This window comes from Venturia canescens, chromosome 3 (genome assembly GCF_019457755.1).
Source record: "Venturia canescens isolate UGA chromosome 3, ASM1945775v1, whole genome shotgun sequence".
NCBI lineage: Eukaryota > Metazoa > Arthropoda > Insecta > Hymenoptera > Ichneumonidae > Venturia > Venturia canescens.
Window position 1 is genome coordinate 23496035 of NC_057423.1, and position 18413 is coordinate 23514447.

Consider the following 18413-nt stretch of genomic DNA (forward strand, 5'->3'; position numbering starts at 1 on the left):
GCACGTAAATTAGATGGAATTTTTTTCAATTGATCTAGCTGTTTGAATCAAATAAGAAGAATGAGGCATCGGTTTCCAAAATGATTTCAAGCGCGATTGTTCGGTTTTTTATTTTTTACTTATTATTTGATTCTTTTGACACTTTAAAAAATAGATACAGATTAGTTTTTTTTACAGATAGTGTTTTTTCAAGATTTGTGAAAATTTTTCGAATTGTTCTGTATTTTTTTTTATAAAATCATTTTTTTGACAATTTAAAAAGAAAATATTTTTAAAGTTTTTTTCATGGATGGAATTATCAGCAAACGAGGGACCGTCAATGTACTTGTCCCAACCTTTTTTTTCCTAGGGGAAGTTTATGGTTTGATATCACGTCTTTTTTCTCAAAAGTTCCTTATTTATGTTCAGTTGACTATAGGATTTTAGTTTAAATTTCTATGAGTAGACTACATACAGGTATGGCGCCCCCCACTCCTATCCCCACTCCTTCCCCCACCACAACACCTACCCACTCCAAGCTATTTTTTCCCACTCCACAGGTAAATAGCTTGGTGGACAGGTGTGAGGGGGGAAGGAGGGGGATAGTGTGAGAAGTACCATACCTGTATGTTTTTCTACTTTTTTCTTTTTTTCTCTTTGGGAGTAGTGGGTCGAATAACACTGTTGAATACATTTAAATTGTTTTTTTTTTATTTTTCACTCATATTCTAAATACATTAATGGTTTACAAAATATTTAAAAGAAACCCGCATATTTATTAGGATTACAATATTGTTTATGGAGTTGACGCGCTGCATTCTTTTATCTACGCGTACAGCACCTTTGTGTACAAGCAAATCTACGATCCGTGAAACTACCACCACCACCACTCATCATATCATTTTTACGAACACTGTTATTTATCCGACGGGATGCGAAGGCTTTATAATATTGACGCACTATTTCATCATTTTTTCGGGGATTATCAGAGAAGAGATTGTTGAATTTATCCATACCAAAACCACAAGACATAAGGTGCAAAAAAATAACACAAAATTGGCCACAAACGTCTGAAGAATCACTTTGGAGTTGCTTAACGTTGAAACGGAAGAACTTGCAATTTCTCCGGAGTCGTTCGAGGTGTTGTGGAATGATTGGTGGTAATCCGTAACTATCGAAGTACCATCCGCTTCCATTTCGATCGACGTACATTGCGACCCAGTGCTCGCCAGGTTTTGAGTGTTCATCTGTGTTCACAATTATTCCAGCAGGCCTTGTCCAAGTACGAGGAATTTCATCAGCCGGAAATACTCCAGTAGTCGCAATCGGTAAATAACGTAGAGCGTCTCGAATTTGTTGTGTGTTCATGCTCCGTTAGCAAATTGAAGAATGGTGAAAAGATATACTTTTTCACTTTATATCTGAATTCATAACAGAGGCATATCGCAGAGTTATAATGCTCATGAATAGTTTCTATTCCTTCAAATGAGAACTTCGTTTTGAGGAAAATTTATACAGGGGAAGCAGCTCATAAATGAATCTTCACTCTTGTCGTCCGTTTCTGGATTTTTTTTCTCCTCCTCTGGAAGTACGGTGACAGGTACTTGATTATTCATCCGTAGGATAAATTTTTTCAACATGAGGGCCTGCGTTAATGCACAACGATTCGTAGGCTTCACAGCACCCAAACTATGTCGCAGACATCTACTGCGTGACGTGGATAATTTTTTGAATCCTGGGCATCCCCATTCCGGTTTTTCGAGATCGTTGATTTCTCGCGTAATTACATGGCTCAATAAATCGGCTTTTTCGTGACCGCGCGTCCAAATAGTTTTTGCATGCCGTGCTATTTCACGCAAATTGGCATAAAGTTGTTTACAGGAGACATCGCCCTCGTACCATTCCAATCCATGGTGATGAAGAGTCAAAATTTGATTCTCGTGACGTATTATGCTGGGGAGTTCGTGAAATGCGTATGGAGGAGAAACAATCCAATGCATGGTGAAAGGTTGATTTAGAGCAACGACGGCAACTTCTTTCGGTAAAAAACGATGCTCTCTATCACGCATTCCCTGAATGTCGATGATTATTTCCATTTTTTACGTCCGTACTGAACAGCGGCGCGCGATGAACTGACTTGTTTTCTCTCCAAAATCCAATTCTCCGTCGAAAAGACGAACGACGAATGCAGAGTAATCTGACACCTGCTTTTTCTTGAAGTTCAACCGCTGAAGTCAGCAATTACTTGACGCGAGGCATCGATCTCCAGAACATTATCATATTCTGCATATACTATACAATTTACAGTAGAAGCGAGTGCCTCGGCAAATCGTACCTCGATTCTCACACTTCCATGTTTCACTAAATTCCAATGCGAACTGGTATTCGCGGAAAGATCAGGTGTCAAGTCAAATGCGAAGAGACAATAACCCTTTGGATAATTTTCTCGATTGATTGAGTTACCCTCGTTCAAAAAATGTATTCCTGTACCAGAAAATAATGTATGATAGGCATCAATGTAAAGATTATTTTGGGTGAAATCAGGTTGCAGAGGTCGAGAAGGTACTTGCGCCCCATCCACATATAATGAGAGGTAATTGATTTTATAGTTTTGAAAATTGAACGGATTCATTTGAACGTTTCCATTATATGCTCGATTATCGACAAATCCGATTATGATTCGTTTTGGAAGTTGCCCAAGCACGATGTTGTCAATCGTTTCTCCATGCACTCCTCCATGTAGCGAAATGGCTTTAACTTCAACGCGTGTAAGAGGGTATTTTGCTGTTGTTTTTGCCAATGCACGAGCATGAGAGAGTAAAACTCCTGGTGCAATTTTTGTTCGTCTTACTAATAATGTAGCTTCGCTTATATTCAAGCCACATGAAATATCCGGTTGAGAGCTCATTAGACAAAACGAGTCTCTTGCTCTCACAAGTCGCAGACGCATTTCTACACCATTTAAAAGGAAACGTTCTTGATTGAAAATATCACAATGTAAATGTCCAATTAAATCGACTGTTTTTCCAGCTGATAGTAGTTTTGCTCTTTCTCGCAAGCCGATATTATTTTTAAAACTCGTATCATCCATTTTCCCTGGAGTATCATCACTCCATAAAACGGAAGTCAAGTGAGATTTTTTGGCCGCAGGCCCATAATTTAACAATGTTTCTATGTAAGCACGGTATGCATAAGCGTTATTCGGTGGTGAAACGAGTTTTTGATTTAAATACACATCCACTTGATTAAACATGGAGTGTAGTAAATTGTTTACAGGGGCAATTTCTGGTAATTCCTCGGGCGCATCTTTCGATCCTTCAGCTTGCAAAGAGGTAGATGGAGTTTTTATTTGCACACGAAGACTTAACATGGTATGAGCGAGATCGATGTACTCATCACCTTGTCCGGGAACGACGAATTCTATCGGAGAATCATCTGTTAGAGAGGAAATAGGCTTATAGTGCACCCAATTTGATCCCTCGATCGTAGTTTGCGTAGGTGGTAGCGAAAAAAGTTCGAGCTCAGATTTTAAACATTCGCGTGAGTGTGTATGTAAGAAAGCCATGTTCGCTGTATTCCGAACGATCTCTTATGCAAATATATCAGCTACGCTACGATAATTTCTCCTTTTTTTCGTCGTTTTCCTCCGTTTGTTAGTCGGTTTCTTCTTAGTTTTCTTTTTCGTTTTAGCACTTTTCTTCTTTTTCTGAGCGGTTCGTCTCGTTCCACGGCCACTGAGAGAATGACCAGATGACGCTGTTTTCCTCATTTTATAGCCCGCGCCCGTCATTAATTTATCTATTTTTTCCTCAGCTTTCCGTTTTAAATTATTACCAGATTCGCGTAGTCTGGTATGAAATGATTCCTTCAAATTCATATTATTTCTGACGACATCAGATGCGATATTGGCACCTGTGCGAATAGCTTCTTTACCGATCGCAGCAGCTCCTTTTCGTAGAAGCGGTAATACACGACGAAAGAGTCCTCCCAAAAAACTTCCGATTCCGTTTCCTCGTTGGTTTGGGGCACCGACATAGACGTGACTGATTCCACCATAGCCGCGACGCCCATATTCCAGCAGAGCATCCTCGTCGTCGAAGTAATGTTCCATCAGTTATTTATTGTAAGCGCTTAAAATGTAGCGTCACGGTCAACGTCCCCTCCTCGAATGGAATTGGTTGTCCAAATTCGTCTCTTATATCGATTTCGATCGTGTGGATTTCATGACGTATAAGAGGGATGTATCGTGGAGAAGGGAAGTGTACAGTTCTGTTCGCTCCATAAACATATTCATCTTCGACTTCTATGGAAACTTTTGATAATAATGGTGCTTGGACGTCTCCAATTATATAGGATTCGCAAATATCTGAGTATACGAACAGACTATGCGGGATTGCACGAGCTAGAGACGCAGGGCGATAACCTTTATACGGATGTTTAAAACTGATACCTTTTCCCTCCTCAGTAACTTCACCGAATCCTAACATTTTTGCAATCGAAGGAGACATACGAAACCCGTGGTACCTCGGCTCATCACATTTTCGCGAAACTTTAACGTATCCATTATGTTCTTGGGTAAATTCTAAATGTTCCATTATACAAGGTAAATTATTTATCGTATCAAGCAAAGTGTTGATAGTACGATACACGCCGCTCGGAATAATATCCGTTTCTTCTAAACGTTTACTATGATCACTGCGACCAGATTTATCATAATCACCGTGTTCAAAAGTTACAGTATGCGGAGTTCGCGGAACGTGATAGAAACTCATTGGATAACTTATTTCTTTGACAGCTACTCCCCATACGCCATCTAGGTGAAGATGGCGTGGTAACTTAGTGTTGAATTTTGTAGGGGCATTGCTAGGAAAATATCGTGTACTGCTGTTACTAGGCAGTACGACGAAGAAAAATTCTTTGTCTCTAAAATTCATTTTGCAGAGTCAGCAATTTTAGAATTTCGTTATTCCGAACGAACGCGAGATAATTCTTGCGAGTAAAAGATTCCGTCAATGGGCTCGTTGTTTAAATCGTGTAAAATATATACGACTGGATGACGGTTCCTTGATATTCGCTGTATTTTGAATATCTCTCGAGTCCATCCACTTTCGTAACCTTTCGCGAACGCGGCTTTTGCACTACTGATACGCACCAAGTCTCCTACACTGTATTTAGGCAATTCAATATTTAATTTTTTTCTCGAAGAATTATATCGGTGCGCGAGATTTTCACGAGCTAGGCTAGCATTTTCTAAAGTCACTTCAGAAGGTCGCATTCGTGTGCCAGAGTGACGCGACTGATTGTACGCATGTGCGAATTTTTGCAAAACATCGATATAACGCTTGTTTCGCGTGTATGTAAAGTATCGCCACATTCGATTTTTAAGTGTGCGATTGAATCGTTCAGCAATCGATGCTTTGATATCGGGATTACGCGCTGTACGGAAATTAATTTTTTTTTGTGCTAAAAAATGTTGGAATGGAGATCCCGTGAATTCTCGTCCGCGATCTGTTTGTAAAAGAAGGGGAAATCTAGGATTTGAGCGTGAAAGTACCCGTGCAAACCCCTGAGACACACTTCCGCATGTTTTATCACGCAGCGGCTCGATCCAGGCAAATTTACTCAACACATCGATTACAACTAAAATATATTTGTAGCCATCGTTGTATGTCGCGATAGAACGGAGGTCCGCCAGATCAGCTTCCCATACATCATCAATATTATTCACATTATACGTACGTCGAGGAAATCGACGTCGGATGAGCCGATGTCTGGTATAAGCGTCTTGAGTCTCTAACCACGGCTCGACTTTATTTTTGTCAATACCTTTTACGTTTTTCAAATTTTCAGCGTTAGAAAAGGATGCAGGGTGGGAGGGATTATAATAGATCGATTTGAATCGTTTCATAGTTTTAACGATCTCCAAATAATTCGTTTTTTACTCGAGCGGCCACGTCCTTGTTGAAACCCAGTTGCGTCCGTCTCCTCGTACTCACTACTACTTGTATCTGAAGTTATATCAGCAATCTCTGGGGAGATGACGCGTTTACGGGGCGTTGATGCTTCGATGATTGTAGGCTCTTGAAGTACCTCAGGGTTACCAATAAATTCTCGAGGCATCTGTATCTTTCGGAGATGTTCAGCGAAATGAGCACGACCCGTCGGTTTAACTCGTTTTCTAGCACGCATCGCATCATTGATGAGATCAACAATATTGGAATTAGGAATTCTGGTACCACCTATAGATACCACGCCGTTCGCATCCCAACTCATTCTTTTTGAGGGTGAGGTATTTCTATGAAGATTGCGCAATAACATTTTAGCCTTTGGGTGAAATTTTTTTGGAACACTGTCGATAATAAGAGTGTCGTTTAATCGCGATCTCATCTCAGCTGATTGTTCCGATGTATCATGATCTTCATCCGCAGCCATTTCATGTTTTTCCGAAGTTTCATCCGTTTTTGCGGAAGTATTCAATTTATTTTTCTCATCGTACTTTGAATGTGAAGTGAGATTCAGATATCTATGTAAAATCTGTAGATATGCTGTCGATTTATCTCTATCACTAGCATACGATGTAGAATTCAAAATTTCAGCCATTTCGGAGTCCAAACGAGAAAGAGGAGTTCCCCTCGTTTGAACACTGCTCAGAGATGTTGTTAGAGGAGGAGAAAGCGTTTCGTCAGTGGATTTCTGTTGTTTTTCTCCAAGACGATGTAGATTATCATGTGGAATGAGAACCATTTTCCTCGCGTGTTCCATGCTCAAAATATTTCAATACCGGAACAAGGAGAAGCTTGAGAAAAGCAGTACAGCGATTGATGATGAAACGTCTTTTAGTTTTCCAATTTCCTCGTTTTTCAGCTAAGCGGCGAATCAATACTGCATATTTTCGCAGCCGACGTCTTTCACTAGTTTTGAGGTTCACATTACCGAGCAATACATTGAGCGCACATTCACAGATTATCCGGATTAATGCTGGTTCGATTATTCGTAAGATCTGACGTAGTTGATTTTGTGTAAAGTAGCAAAGTGCTCGTAAAATTATAACATGTTTTTTACCGAGACTTCCTCGCGCTGCCATTACAAACGCATTACTGGAACATCGCGAGATGTGTCGCGCGTTTTTATTTCTTTTTTTGGTAAATAAACGTAATTATATTGGTCATCAGGAAATACGCATGCGCGAAATCGGCAATTATCGGGTGTCGATTGTTTGAGATCGAGTAATAAATAGCCATGAGGGGCAGACGTAGCATCAAAATATACTTCTTGCAAAAAACGAGGATTTTCTGGATAAACCTGCCTGGCAAGATGTTGTATTTGGGCGCGGTCTCGAGGATTTTTAAAAATAACGATATAATTCGTGTTTAAAGAAATATCTCTCTGTCCGCGTCCTTGATGAAATATGTTTTGAGTTATGAAAATGACGCTCAGATTTTTATGATGACTCCCCTTTGTGAATAAATCTACAATGCTATTATTTGAGGCCTCACGCATTAAATCATCGATCACAATAAGTTTAGGACGCTGATCTGCTGAATAGTCACCAGATTGCGGTAATCCCTCGCGAAATTCGATTTTATTACCATACTCTGAATAACCAGGTTGCCATTCAGAGTAATAAAAAAGTATTCGATCGAAACGAACGTCAGCCATTTCGTGAATGTATTTGAAAAATTTTTTTACGAAAAAAGTTTTGCCACAACCAGTAGGCCCGCAAATTATGGAGGTCCATGGATGTTTCCACCGCGGATCCATAATGAGAAATGATTGTCAAAATCGAATGCTTTATATTTATATTCGTTCACGTTCATAAAAACAAGAATAAAAAATGTTAATCTGAATGACTTTCTTAAAAAGTAACCTGATTTTTTTTTCTATTAACTTTTGGAATAACAATCAGAATTATGTTAATAAACAATAATTATTACTCTTCGTTCATTATTATTTATACTAGCTATTTTTTTGAAAAATCTCATAGTCTTCATTACCTTTTTGGAGTGTGAGAGATCGCCTTTTACCTTTTTCTTCTCAGCATAAAAATAATAAGGAAATAACAGACAATCTTCTGAAGAATTCATTATTCAGACATGCTAAGAAATAATATCCGTCCTTCGGAAGAATTCAAGATAACAACTGTAGCGAAGCCAGGTCTTTAAACCTGAGGTGTAAAATAGCTAGCCGCGAGATAATGTCCAGCCTTCGAAAGAATGCGAAGTGTCAGGTGTAATGGAGTAAGGCCTTTTTACCCACGATGCAAAATGAAGCCCTGTGGATGGTAGAGTAGAACAAGGTCTCTTTACCCTACACGCCAGAGCTAGACGCAAAATAATATTCATTTTCGAGAGAATATGGAATTCCGTTGTGTCACCGCAAAAACTTTATCTTCTAAGATGGAAAAAGAAGGAAGGCGCAATTTATTTCCGTAAACATACATAAAAATAAAGTTCACCATTTTTATTAAACGTTATCGCAGTATTTTTTTCATTACAAAACTGTACATAATTTTTTCTATTATAAAATTAAACAATAAAAATATGATAATACTAATCCCATTTTTTTCTTTTTTTTACACCCTATATTAATATTTTATTACTCAATTCACATTCATACCGTTGTTCGAACAAAACCGTAGGGTAGGGTACAATATTCTCTATCCTGTTGACGTTTTACACTCACTGGGGCGCAAGACTTAGTTTCTTCGCGTGAAATTACATGATGGAATTCGGTACGTCTTATTGCATCGAATTTCAAAACGATTGGTGCACTCCTTTCTCCCGTCACAAATGAGCGAATCGTTTGATAATTTATTTGTTGACTATTTTGAAAGTTCAACGTGATACCTTTAACTTTACATACTTCTACAGTGGTACCATCAGGTTTACGCACAATAAAAGAATAGAATTTTGGTCCACCCGACACAAACGAAGTGATGTATGAACCATCTCCGTACGCACTTAACTCGTCAGTCAGATCTCCGAGAAATTGTCCGACGGGAGGCTGGTATTCATCACTTCGTTCGTGACTTACATAAATGCACGAGTCGGTGTCACAATACAACACGCGACGACCAAGTCCCTCCAAATATTCATACAGTTTGAGCCGCGCCTGTGCTGTCGTGTATGCAGCAATTACAACATTAGCTGTAAGCGATGGTCGAATAGCCTCATCAGAGTTTTTGTAATTTACGTACATAATTCTATGATTTACAGGTAAGATTCCTGTAATTTCAATTTCTGGACTTGTTAGTAAATCCATGAGCTCTACACGCGTAGAAATAATCAAAGTATTAGTTTGATTTTCACGCTGTCCAAATTTTCCCCAAAAAGAATTGAGAGCGAGTTTGGCAAGCGAACGAAGACCCGGGTTGAAATCTATAGCATTTGCATCAAGCACGACTCCTTCTGCATTTTTATAATCGTCGATGTATTGTTGCATCGCTTCAGGATTCCCAACACAATTCGTTGGTGCTCCGCTGGCTTCTTGTTTGATTTTTAGGAAAGTATTTATATAATCTGCAAAAAGACCTCCGCTTCGAGTTAGAGGGTCGTAGCGTGTAATTTCGTACTGCCAAATTTCGTCTACGTGTAATACAGTATAGCCTAGTGAGATCGCTTTCCTCAATTCATCGACAACCCATGTACCGTTGAAAGCACGGTCTTCTGGATTTTCATGCTCGCAATTCCCATTTGTATCTAAATTCAGACAGCATGATTTACATAAAGCAAATAACAATTTTCCATGAGCTCGAAACGGTAAAACCGGAAAATACAAATCACGAGGGGGTAAAACGGTACACTTGACCAGGCCCTCAACACGCTCTAAAGAATTATTTTGGCCAATGAGAACGCGACACTCCTCACCGACGTACACTTTAGGATGACCTATTGGAAATTTTCCAGTTTTACATACCCATGGATATAATGAGCATACATCTACATATTTTATTTTTTCACTTTCTTTTACTTCGTACATATTTACAAAATTTTCCGTTCTTCCTCCAAAAAATGCTTCACGCGGCTCAAGCGGTTCTGAAATCACCATAGGGTGATTTTTCACAAATTCAGCCATTTCATCATTATTTTTCAACATAGCATCATATTCGCATTCCCATATTTCTGTTAGTAAAAATCCCTGCTCTTTAATTCGTGCTGATATCGTAACAGTACGCTCGTATCGCTGATCCATTGTATCATCACAACGCATTCGTTTGTCTCTATTTATACGAAAGCAACGTTTACATCCATGCCAATAACAACCATGGAATTGCAAGACGTGACGAATATTGTTCTCCTCGTAATATCCGTCTACTGGAGGTAAGCCCAGGGGTAAACGCTGCTCTCGTGTGCGACCAGCGTGTGTGATAATAATACCTTTTTCTCGCTCAAGCCATACGAGCCACGAAACAGCTTTACGAGATTGTTTATCAGCCCATCGATAACCTCCAGGGGGTAATAGTGCAATTTTATCCGCTGTTAGGAAGTTTTTGCGATATACTAATGAACATGCTGATGCTATTGTACAACTTTCAGCAAACGGGCAAACTTTACCGCATTGGATAAATAATTTACGAAAAGCTAAGCATGCTCGACGTAGCACTGATACATCATCGCGACAATATCGCAAAAATTCCTCAGCAAAATTAAAAATATATCCAGAGTCACTCGTTTCTTGGTACCATGCCATGAACCGCTTACGTTCCGCAGTAAACATTTTGTCAGGAGAATAAAAGTGCAGAGCTGGTAACGATCCGATATAATTTTGATTTTCTGGAGTGTTGAACAGATGAGGAAATGTACCTTTTGTCACAATATCATCAAATCCGAATGCTTTCGGTAGCGCACTGAGAGACATTGGCAAATAATTCAAACTATCGAGAAAACAGATTTTTCCTACTCTCATGGAAATTATTTTTGTTCCTCTCATTATCAGTGTAGGCATTTGAGTTTTTTGATCTTCAATGAGATAACGAAGTATGAATTGACCGTCAAATCCTCGAGCGTTATGAGCTATGCAAATTATTTTCTCGAATTTTGAATTAATAGCCAATTTCACAAGATTTCCTACTGGGTCGTCGGGAAATACAAATTCTCTCTGGCCACAAACTTCGCATTCATTTTCTATGATTTCATCGCTTAAACACGAGAGGCAAACACGTTGAGCTACACAGAGATTTGGTTCATGAACACGAGAAGAATTATCTCCTCGTAAACGTGTATGCTGTTGCGTTTCGAAATCATAGAAAATAAATTGCAACACTAAATTTTTTCGTTCCGTTGATTCTTTCCGTTCAAATGATTTAATTTTCAACGGAGCAATATAACAATTATGCGATGTGGGGCGTACGCGTTTGCATGTTTTACAAAACGACACTCCACATTCGTGAGGTGTTTTGCACCAGCTTTTAATAAGTCTAGAACAAGAGCGACAAATTTTCAACATTTCGCAAACGCTAGATTCTTGCTTATTTTTACATCCTCGGACTTTACGAGCTCTAGCTTTTTTATGCAACTCGAAACACTGTACTCCAAAAAATGAACGATTGCAGTCATTACACTGGGTGAGTGGCTCGCCATTACCCCTACATTCTACTGATTTACAGCGTGAGCATTCTTTGGAGCACCGATGTTCGATCGCACGAGTATATCCGGTGTTGCATAATGCACAAAATCCTCGACTTCCGAGAGCTCCGACTAGATTTAAAATCGGTTGAAAATGTCGGGAACGCTCGTAATAAATTATGAACAAAGTATGCTTTATTCGACCGAACTCTGAAATAACATTTTCTCTTCCATCAAACAACGCGGGGGTACGTTTTCCGAACGAAAGAAATTCGTAAACTACGATGGCAACACCTTCGCGAATAAAATATTTTTGAAACAATTTTATTTCGCGTAGCCCGCATCCGCGCGGTGGAATTTGGATGTGAGCTTTTTGCACTAGTTTTAATGCCTCAGAGCGCTGATATTCTCGTCGGGAATCGCGTATTTTTTGCCAATTTTTATGTAATTCTCCTGTACGCAATTCTCCTCGATCAGCGTAAGCATATGCAGTGACAAGTGATCGAGGTAAACATAAATTATCGCGATTATCTATATGTAGAATTGAGCGTTTAGCTACCTCTTCGTGAGAGAGAGGAGTGCCCCCACGACCGCCGCCCTGAACGCCGCGAACGATACACATTTTTATTTCTAACGAGTCATCAACTATTCTAAACTCACGGGCGCTTTGTGAAATATCGTTGATCAATTTCCAAATATCATCGAGCGAGAAGTCGCGTACTGGACGAAAGGATAGCCACGCAGCTCCTTGAGAAAACCCTGGTGAATTGATTTCCAATCCAGCGTAATCGTGAGGTTCGCATGATTCCGTGAGATGAGTCATTACATCTCGCATTGCCCCCTGAATCCAAGAAAACTGATCCGTGTTTTCTGGAGGTTTCTTTAGTTTCAACACAATTTCGCGTCCTCGTGTCTTGAAACGACGGAAGTAGCGTGCCCTCTCGCTAATGATTTGGAAACGATGCCCAGGAGGTAAAATATTTCCCCATTTTTCTTCTTCTCCTCCTCCTCCTCCACCGATTTGGTATGCTGAAAATGAAAAACAAGGAAATTAGTATCGTCATCATGTAAAATCAAATAAATAGTAAAACATGCGGAAAAAAAGTTACGATTACTAACAAAAAATTCTCTACTCCGTCTCATCATCTTCAGATGTTTCCAATCTCTCTAGGAGCCATTCAGCATTGAAAAGACGCCTATCGACTTCCCGAAAAAACGCGTCCTCGTGTAAATTTTCATTCTCCCCGGAAAAATACCCTGGATTTTTTTTTTTTTCAATTGTCGTTATATAGATCGGATTATACAATGGACCACGCAATTAACAAGATAGTTGTATTTTACAAAAAATTTTTTTTTGGTTCTCACCTGAATCTGCTTCAGAAGTTTCAGAAGCGTCAGAAACTTGTTCCTCGTCGTCGTCTTCCCACGCAATTCGTGCCAATTCATCATCAGTCTCTTCATTATCGTGAACAGATTCTTCTTCTTCTTCTTCTTCTTCTTCTTCTTCTTCTTCCTCGCTACTGCTACTACTGCTGCTACTGTCGCTGCTAGATTCGCTGGTTTCAAAATTGAGACGGCGAACTCCAGATGTTCTAGCGATTCCTGAAGGTCCTGCAACTGCCTCATCCCCTATTTCATCGTTATCAAAACGATACGATGGACCCGTTATCCTGATGTCCGAGGGGTTTATCACGTTCGGGGCACGTGTATCGATCCAACAATCGGTTTTCGGGCGACCTTCGACACCCGGATTATCATCCATATCATGGTCATCGGAATCAGTGCGTCCTTCTTCATTAAAATTGTAACGCTCCTCTTCGCTACATAGTTCCTGGTATCGACGCACTGTACACACGATCATTTTTTGAAAATTCAAATTTCATACACTCTCACTCACTCGTATTCCCACACTCACTCTCGCTATCAGAAATTCTTTGATACTTACCCCTCTCGGCAAATATCCCGGCTAACTCGGGGTCATCACCCCATCCTCGACGACGTATCACCCTGACGACTGAATCGATCAGAGGAGTCGCATGAAAATACCCCGTCCTCCATCCGTATATAAGATCTCGTTTGGATAAATCTAATAAAACGCCACGAATTTTTCGAAGCACTACACTTGAAGGTAAATGATACATCATTTCCTTCTGTTTCGCCTCCGTCCATCTTGAGGCTAAACGCGGTACACGTCGCACCAAAAACTTGAACAATTCACCCAACAAATATCGCGGAATAACTCGAGACATTTTAACCGAACGAACTCTTTGAACGTCAGAAATCGAATGAAAGATTTTCAAAGGAGTTCTTCGGTATTTTAATAGATTGAAAAATTCCACTCGTTGCATCTCGATATGATACCAACGAGGTATAGGAAAAAGAGAGGGGTAGAGTGAAAAAATAATTCGCAGGGGTTCATATTCACCGAAGAATATCACGTGAATATAAGGATAAAATGCTGATCGAGTTCCGCTCACACTATTTGAACTTAAATCGAAATACAAAAAGTAAAAAATTTCCATCACACTCCCGCGCATTCTATCGAGCCTAATGCGGAGTAGAACGGATGTGAAGGATCAAGTTCGGTTATCAAAGTTGCCTGGTGAGCACAGAGATTCTGCATATTTCACTAAAAACGTGGTAAACCGGCAGGTCGATATTTTTGTATTCATTTTTTTTCTCTTTCGAGGAAAATAACGTTGACGTTGCATTTTTGCACGTGCGCTCGAAAAAAATTCAGGAGACTTCTGTCTCCAGGTGCGAGCATGTGAGTAGGTATGAGAATGTGTATATATGAATATATGAGAGTATATATAACAGATATATGTATATATTACCACAAAAACGGAGGCGGTGTTTGACCTCGAAAAATAATTATGAAAATACAATTTTTTTATCCAATCATATAGTGATTGAGACGGTGAGAGGTGGGGGAAAATATATAAATCGGAATTTTTTTCCGATCTGCTATCATTATTTCAAGTGTCTATAAACCTGAAGCATCGAAGAAATGGAGTATACCGGAACAATGACGGAGGTGCAACGTGTTTCATCATCGTCATCTCAACTCGTGATGGGAGTTGTTTACGGAATGAATAATTCATTCGGAAAAATAATTGCATCGGGTTTTGAGCTTTCTCCTAAAACCGGAATTCTTACGCCAACCATCAAATTATTGACAAATTCTTTCATCGGAGTAACTCTCAATATCGAGGGATGGCAAAGTTTTAAATCGGACTACGATCGAATTTCGCATTATTTTGGAGGGCCACGCTGGGACGCTGAAAGAATGCTTGGAACAAAAATCGTTCATGGATCGCATTGCACTGTTTTTACCTCCTGCTTTCAACAATCAGCAGTCTGCTTCAGCAACACTAGTATGCCAGCAATTGGAGAGGTTCCCACCGGAGTTCGACAGTGCAATATTATCCTACAGGGATCGACCTTCAAGAAGTTGAAAGAAGTCAGCAAGTGCATCGACGCTCATGTACAAAAACTTGAGCGTGAGAGTGCAGCAGTAAATATGTGTGTGACCATCATAATCTCCACCACCCATGATCTCCACATTGCAAGCGGCGGGCAGCAGGATGTAATGCGAATCCTAGAGACAGAAGACTACTTGGGAAAAATAATGAAAGAAACTCGGGAAAAAATGGATGAACAATACCCTGATTTCGTTCGAAATTCGATGGAAGCAGTGATTTCTGAAATCACAACACTGTTCCGATTTGAAATTTGTCAACTCGTAACAGTCTACGACGGAAAATCTCTTTAAATTTCTTGGAAATAATTTTTAGTTGTAAGATTTCATCAATAAGCGGCTGAAAATAAAAATACTAGCATAACTTTACATATAAATTTTTTCATCGTTACGCGTATAAACGGGTAAATCTCTTCAAGTAAAAACTCAAGTAAAAAAAAGATAGCAGCACGAACCCGAATCCTGGTGTCAGCGTGGGACTGAAGCTAAGACATGAAATCGAAGATTCAGCAGAAAAAAGGAGTGGGGAAAAACCATCCATCCCGATGAGACTGACGATCTAGAGCTCATTAACAATTCTGCTTCCAAAGTGCACGAGTAGAGTGAAAAAAACTTCAAAAAATGAGTAAGTTGAAAGTTTAAAAAAATAGTGAAGGTGAAAAATAAAAAGTTTTAATGTGAGATCGTAATTCATTTCTTGTTTTTTCGCTCTAGCTCTGTACTACGAGGATTATGTGTCACCATCGGACCCTTTACCTCATGTGGAATTGAGGGTTTATGTGACGGATGGTGTAAGGCGGGTGGAATTGGTGTATGACGACACCATCCACGATCATTACCAGCATCATCAGCGAGATTGGACGAGGGTGCAGCAATATCGTCGGGGGGCAACGGAGATCGAGCGTCGGGAGAACGCCGCACGTTCTCGAGCCCTGAAGAAAAGAAGGGAAGCAAAAAAGCTCCTCAAGCGAAAAGCTGAACCGTCCTCGTGGATCGACGTGACGTTTCCAAAAAGAAATAGAAGTGATATGGACCTCGTGGAACGGTGAGTTTATTTTTCTAGTATTATTCCACAAACGTTTGTTATTTTTAAATATTGAACATACAATTTTTTGTAATTAACATAAATTTGAAAATCGTGAAAAAATTATTTGATTTGATCGTTTTCTAAATTTGTTCTATATTATTTACGTATGCAGTATTTTTAATATCTCGTTTTTTAAATTTTTCAGGGAGGAAAAAAAGAAATTGAAATGGAGGCTTATACCCTTCGATTTCGAATCTCCACGCCCTCCAAATATACGACGATTAGAGAATGAGTTGAAGAGAGTGGCTATTCTGGAAAGCGATGAAGAAGCAGAAGAAGAAGACCCGTAAGTATAAGTTTGCTTAAAACATGAAAACCTCCTTCATCGAAACAAGAAAGTATATTTAAAAAAATTGGTTTTCTCGGTTTCAGGAGAAAGAAGAAGAAGCGGAACGAATAAAAATAATTTCCAATCGAATTAAAATCAATAAAATTCCTGTAATATTTAAATTCAGCTGCAAAAAAAAATAAAGTAAAAAATCTTAAATCTACACGTTTTTCAGAAAAAAATTATTACCCCCCCATAGTCATTCGTCATCCTCATCATCATCATCATCATCGTCATCATCATCATCATCATCATCATCATCATCATCATCATCATCATCATCATCATCATCATCATCATCATCATCATCATCATCATCATCATCATCATCATCATCATTATCATCTTCATCTTCACCTTAATTAATAAGGTAAACGCATAAAAAAGTAGAAAACATACAGGTATGGTAGTTCTCGCACTATCCCCACTCCTGCCCCCCCTCACACCTGTCCACCAAGCTATTTACCTGTGGAGTGGGAAAAAATAGCTTGGAGTGGGGAGGTGTTGTGGTGGGGGAAGGAGTGGGGATAGGAGTGGGGGGCGCCATACCTGTATGTAGTCTACTTCTATGAATTATTTATGATTTTCGTCTTATAACGTTGGTTTTCACGAAAAAAGACCTATTTTTCGTCAAAATTGTACTGGACATATTTCGTCACAGGTCTGTCCTCGGACTTCGGCGATTTTTTCCCTTGTACTCTAATATGTTTTGTCAATTAGGAACCCAAGAGCACGGCCGCAAGCGGGTTGGAGGCCGGGATATGATTTTCGGCTTATAACGTTGGGTTCCACTAAAAAAGACTTATTTTTCGTAAAAATTGAACTGGAAATATTTCGTCACAGGTTTGTTCTTGGACTTTGGCGATTTTTTTCCTTGTACCTTAATATGTTTTGTCAATTAGGAACCAAGGAGCATGATGGAAAGCGGGTTGGAGGCCGAGATATGATTTTCGGCTTATAACGTTGGTTTCCACGAAAAAAGACCTAAATTTCGTCAAAATTGTACTGGAAATATTTCGATAAAGGTTTGTTCTTGGACTTTGGCGATTTTTCCCCTTGTCTTCTAATATATTTTGTCCATTGGGAACTCAAGAGCATGTAGCAATGCGTGTTGCGGGCTGTGATGTGATTTCCGGCTTATAACGTTAGAAAAAAGAAAGGAAAAGAGGAAAGACAGATCAAATTCAAGACACAACAAATCCAACAGAATTGGCCATTTTTAAATGTCGCTTTTACATTCTGAATCTAGACGTTTTCGTGTCATCCAAAACATGGCCCCGATGAAATATATTTCCAAAGTTTGCAAGTGGCCGCTGAGATCCAATTATCTACAGTTTGATAGTTGCAGAAAAAAGGCACCCGGAAACATTTATTATGTCAGAATTCAAAGAAGTAAAAAAAACTGAGCGTACTTGATTCAACAGAGCAACGGAATTCAAAGACGTTTAAGGTAACTGCATTGCTTGTGGAGGAAAACAATTTCATTTCAGGATAATTTAGAAATAAATTAGGAAATTCAGAAATTTAGCATAGAATTTAGAAAAAGGAAAATTAAGATGATTAGTAAAGCTGAAAACTTTTGTGATGAATTTTTGAAATTACATGTTACGGTTGGAGTAAAAAATTTAAATAATTGGCACACATGCTGCGACACAAAAATATCAAAGTTTGAAGGTATTCGCTCCATACCGCAGTAATACAAACTTTAATACTATTTGAAAAGAAATACTTTAAAACTTGCTGAACAAAGTTCCATTACATATTACCATAAAGATAGGGGGTGATACTTAGCACATATACTTATCCACAGAAATTTCCAAGTTCGCAGGTATCTGCTGCAATTCAATGTATATGCGCAATGAGTTTGGAAGACAGCAATTTCAAATCCATCCATAAATGAGCAACTGAAGACTTTTCTAATGAACTTTTCACTTCATATTTATGTTACGGTGCGAGTCAAAAAATAAAATGAAT

The 18413-nt window shown here is 39.1% G+C and overlaps 1 protein-coding gene across 1 annotated transcript; it reads left to right on the forward strand.

Annotated features, from left to right (window-relative positions):
- The first annotated feature begins 14327 nt into the window (after positions 1-14327).
- LOC122407710 (uncharacterized) lies at positions 14328-16571 on the forward strand. Its single transcript, XM_043414093.1, has 4 exons — positions 14328-15649; positions 15739-16069; positions 16257-16397; positions 16484-16571. Exons 1-4 carry the CDS (start codon positions 15646-15648, stop codon positions 16509-16511), a joined length of 504 nt encoding a protein of 167 aa, XP_043270028.1. The 5' UTR covers positions 14328-15645; the 3' UTR covers positions 16512-16571.
- The last annotated feature ends 1842 nt before the right edge of the window (positions 16572-18413 follow it).

Bases quoted from the DNA above. Each gene is read 5' to 3' on its own strand.
- LOC122407710 (XM_043414093.1), top strand. The intron at 16,070-16,256 runs GTGAGTTTATTT...TAAATTTTTCAG, and splicing joins GATATGGACCTCGTGGAACG to GGAGGAAAAAAAGAAATTGA. The intron at 16,398-16,483 runs GTAAGTATAAGT...TCTCGGTTTCAG, and splicing joins GAAGCAGAAGAAGAAGACCC to GAGAAAGAAGAAGAAGCGGA.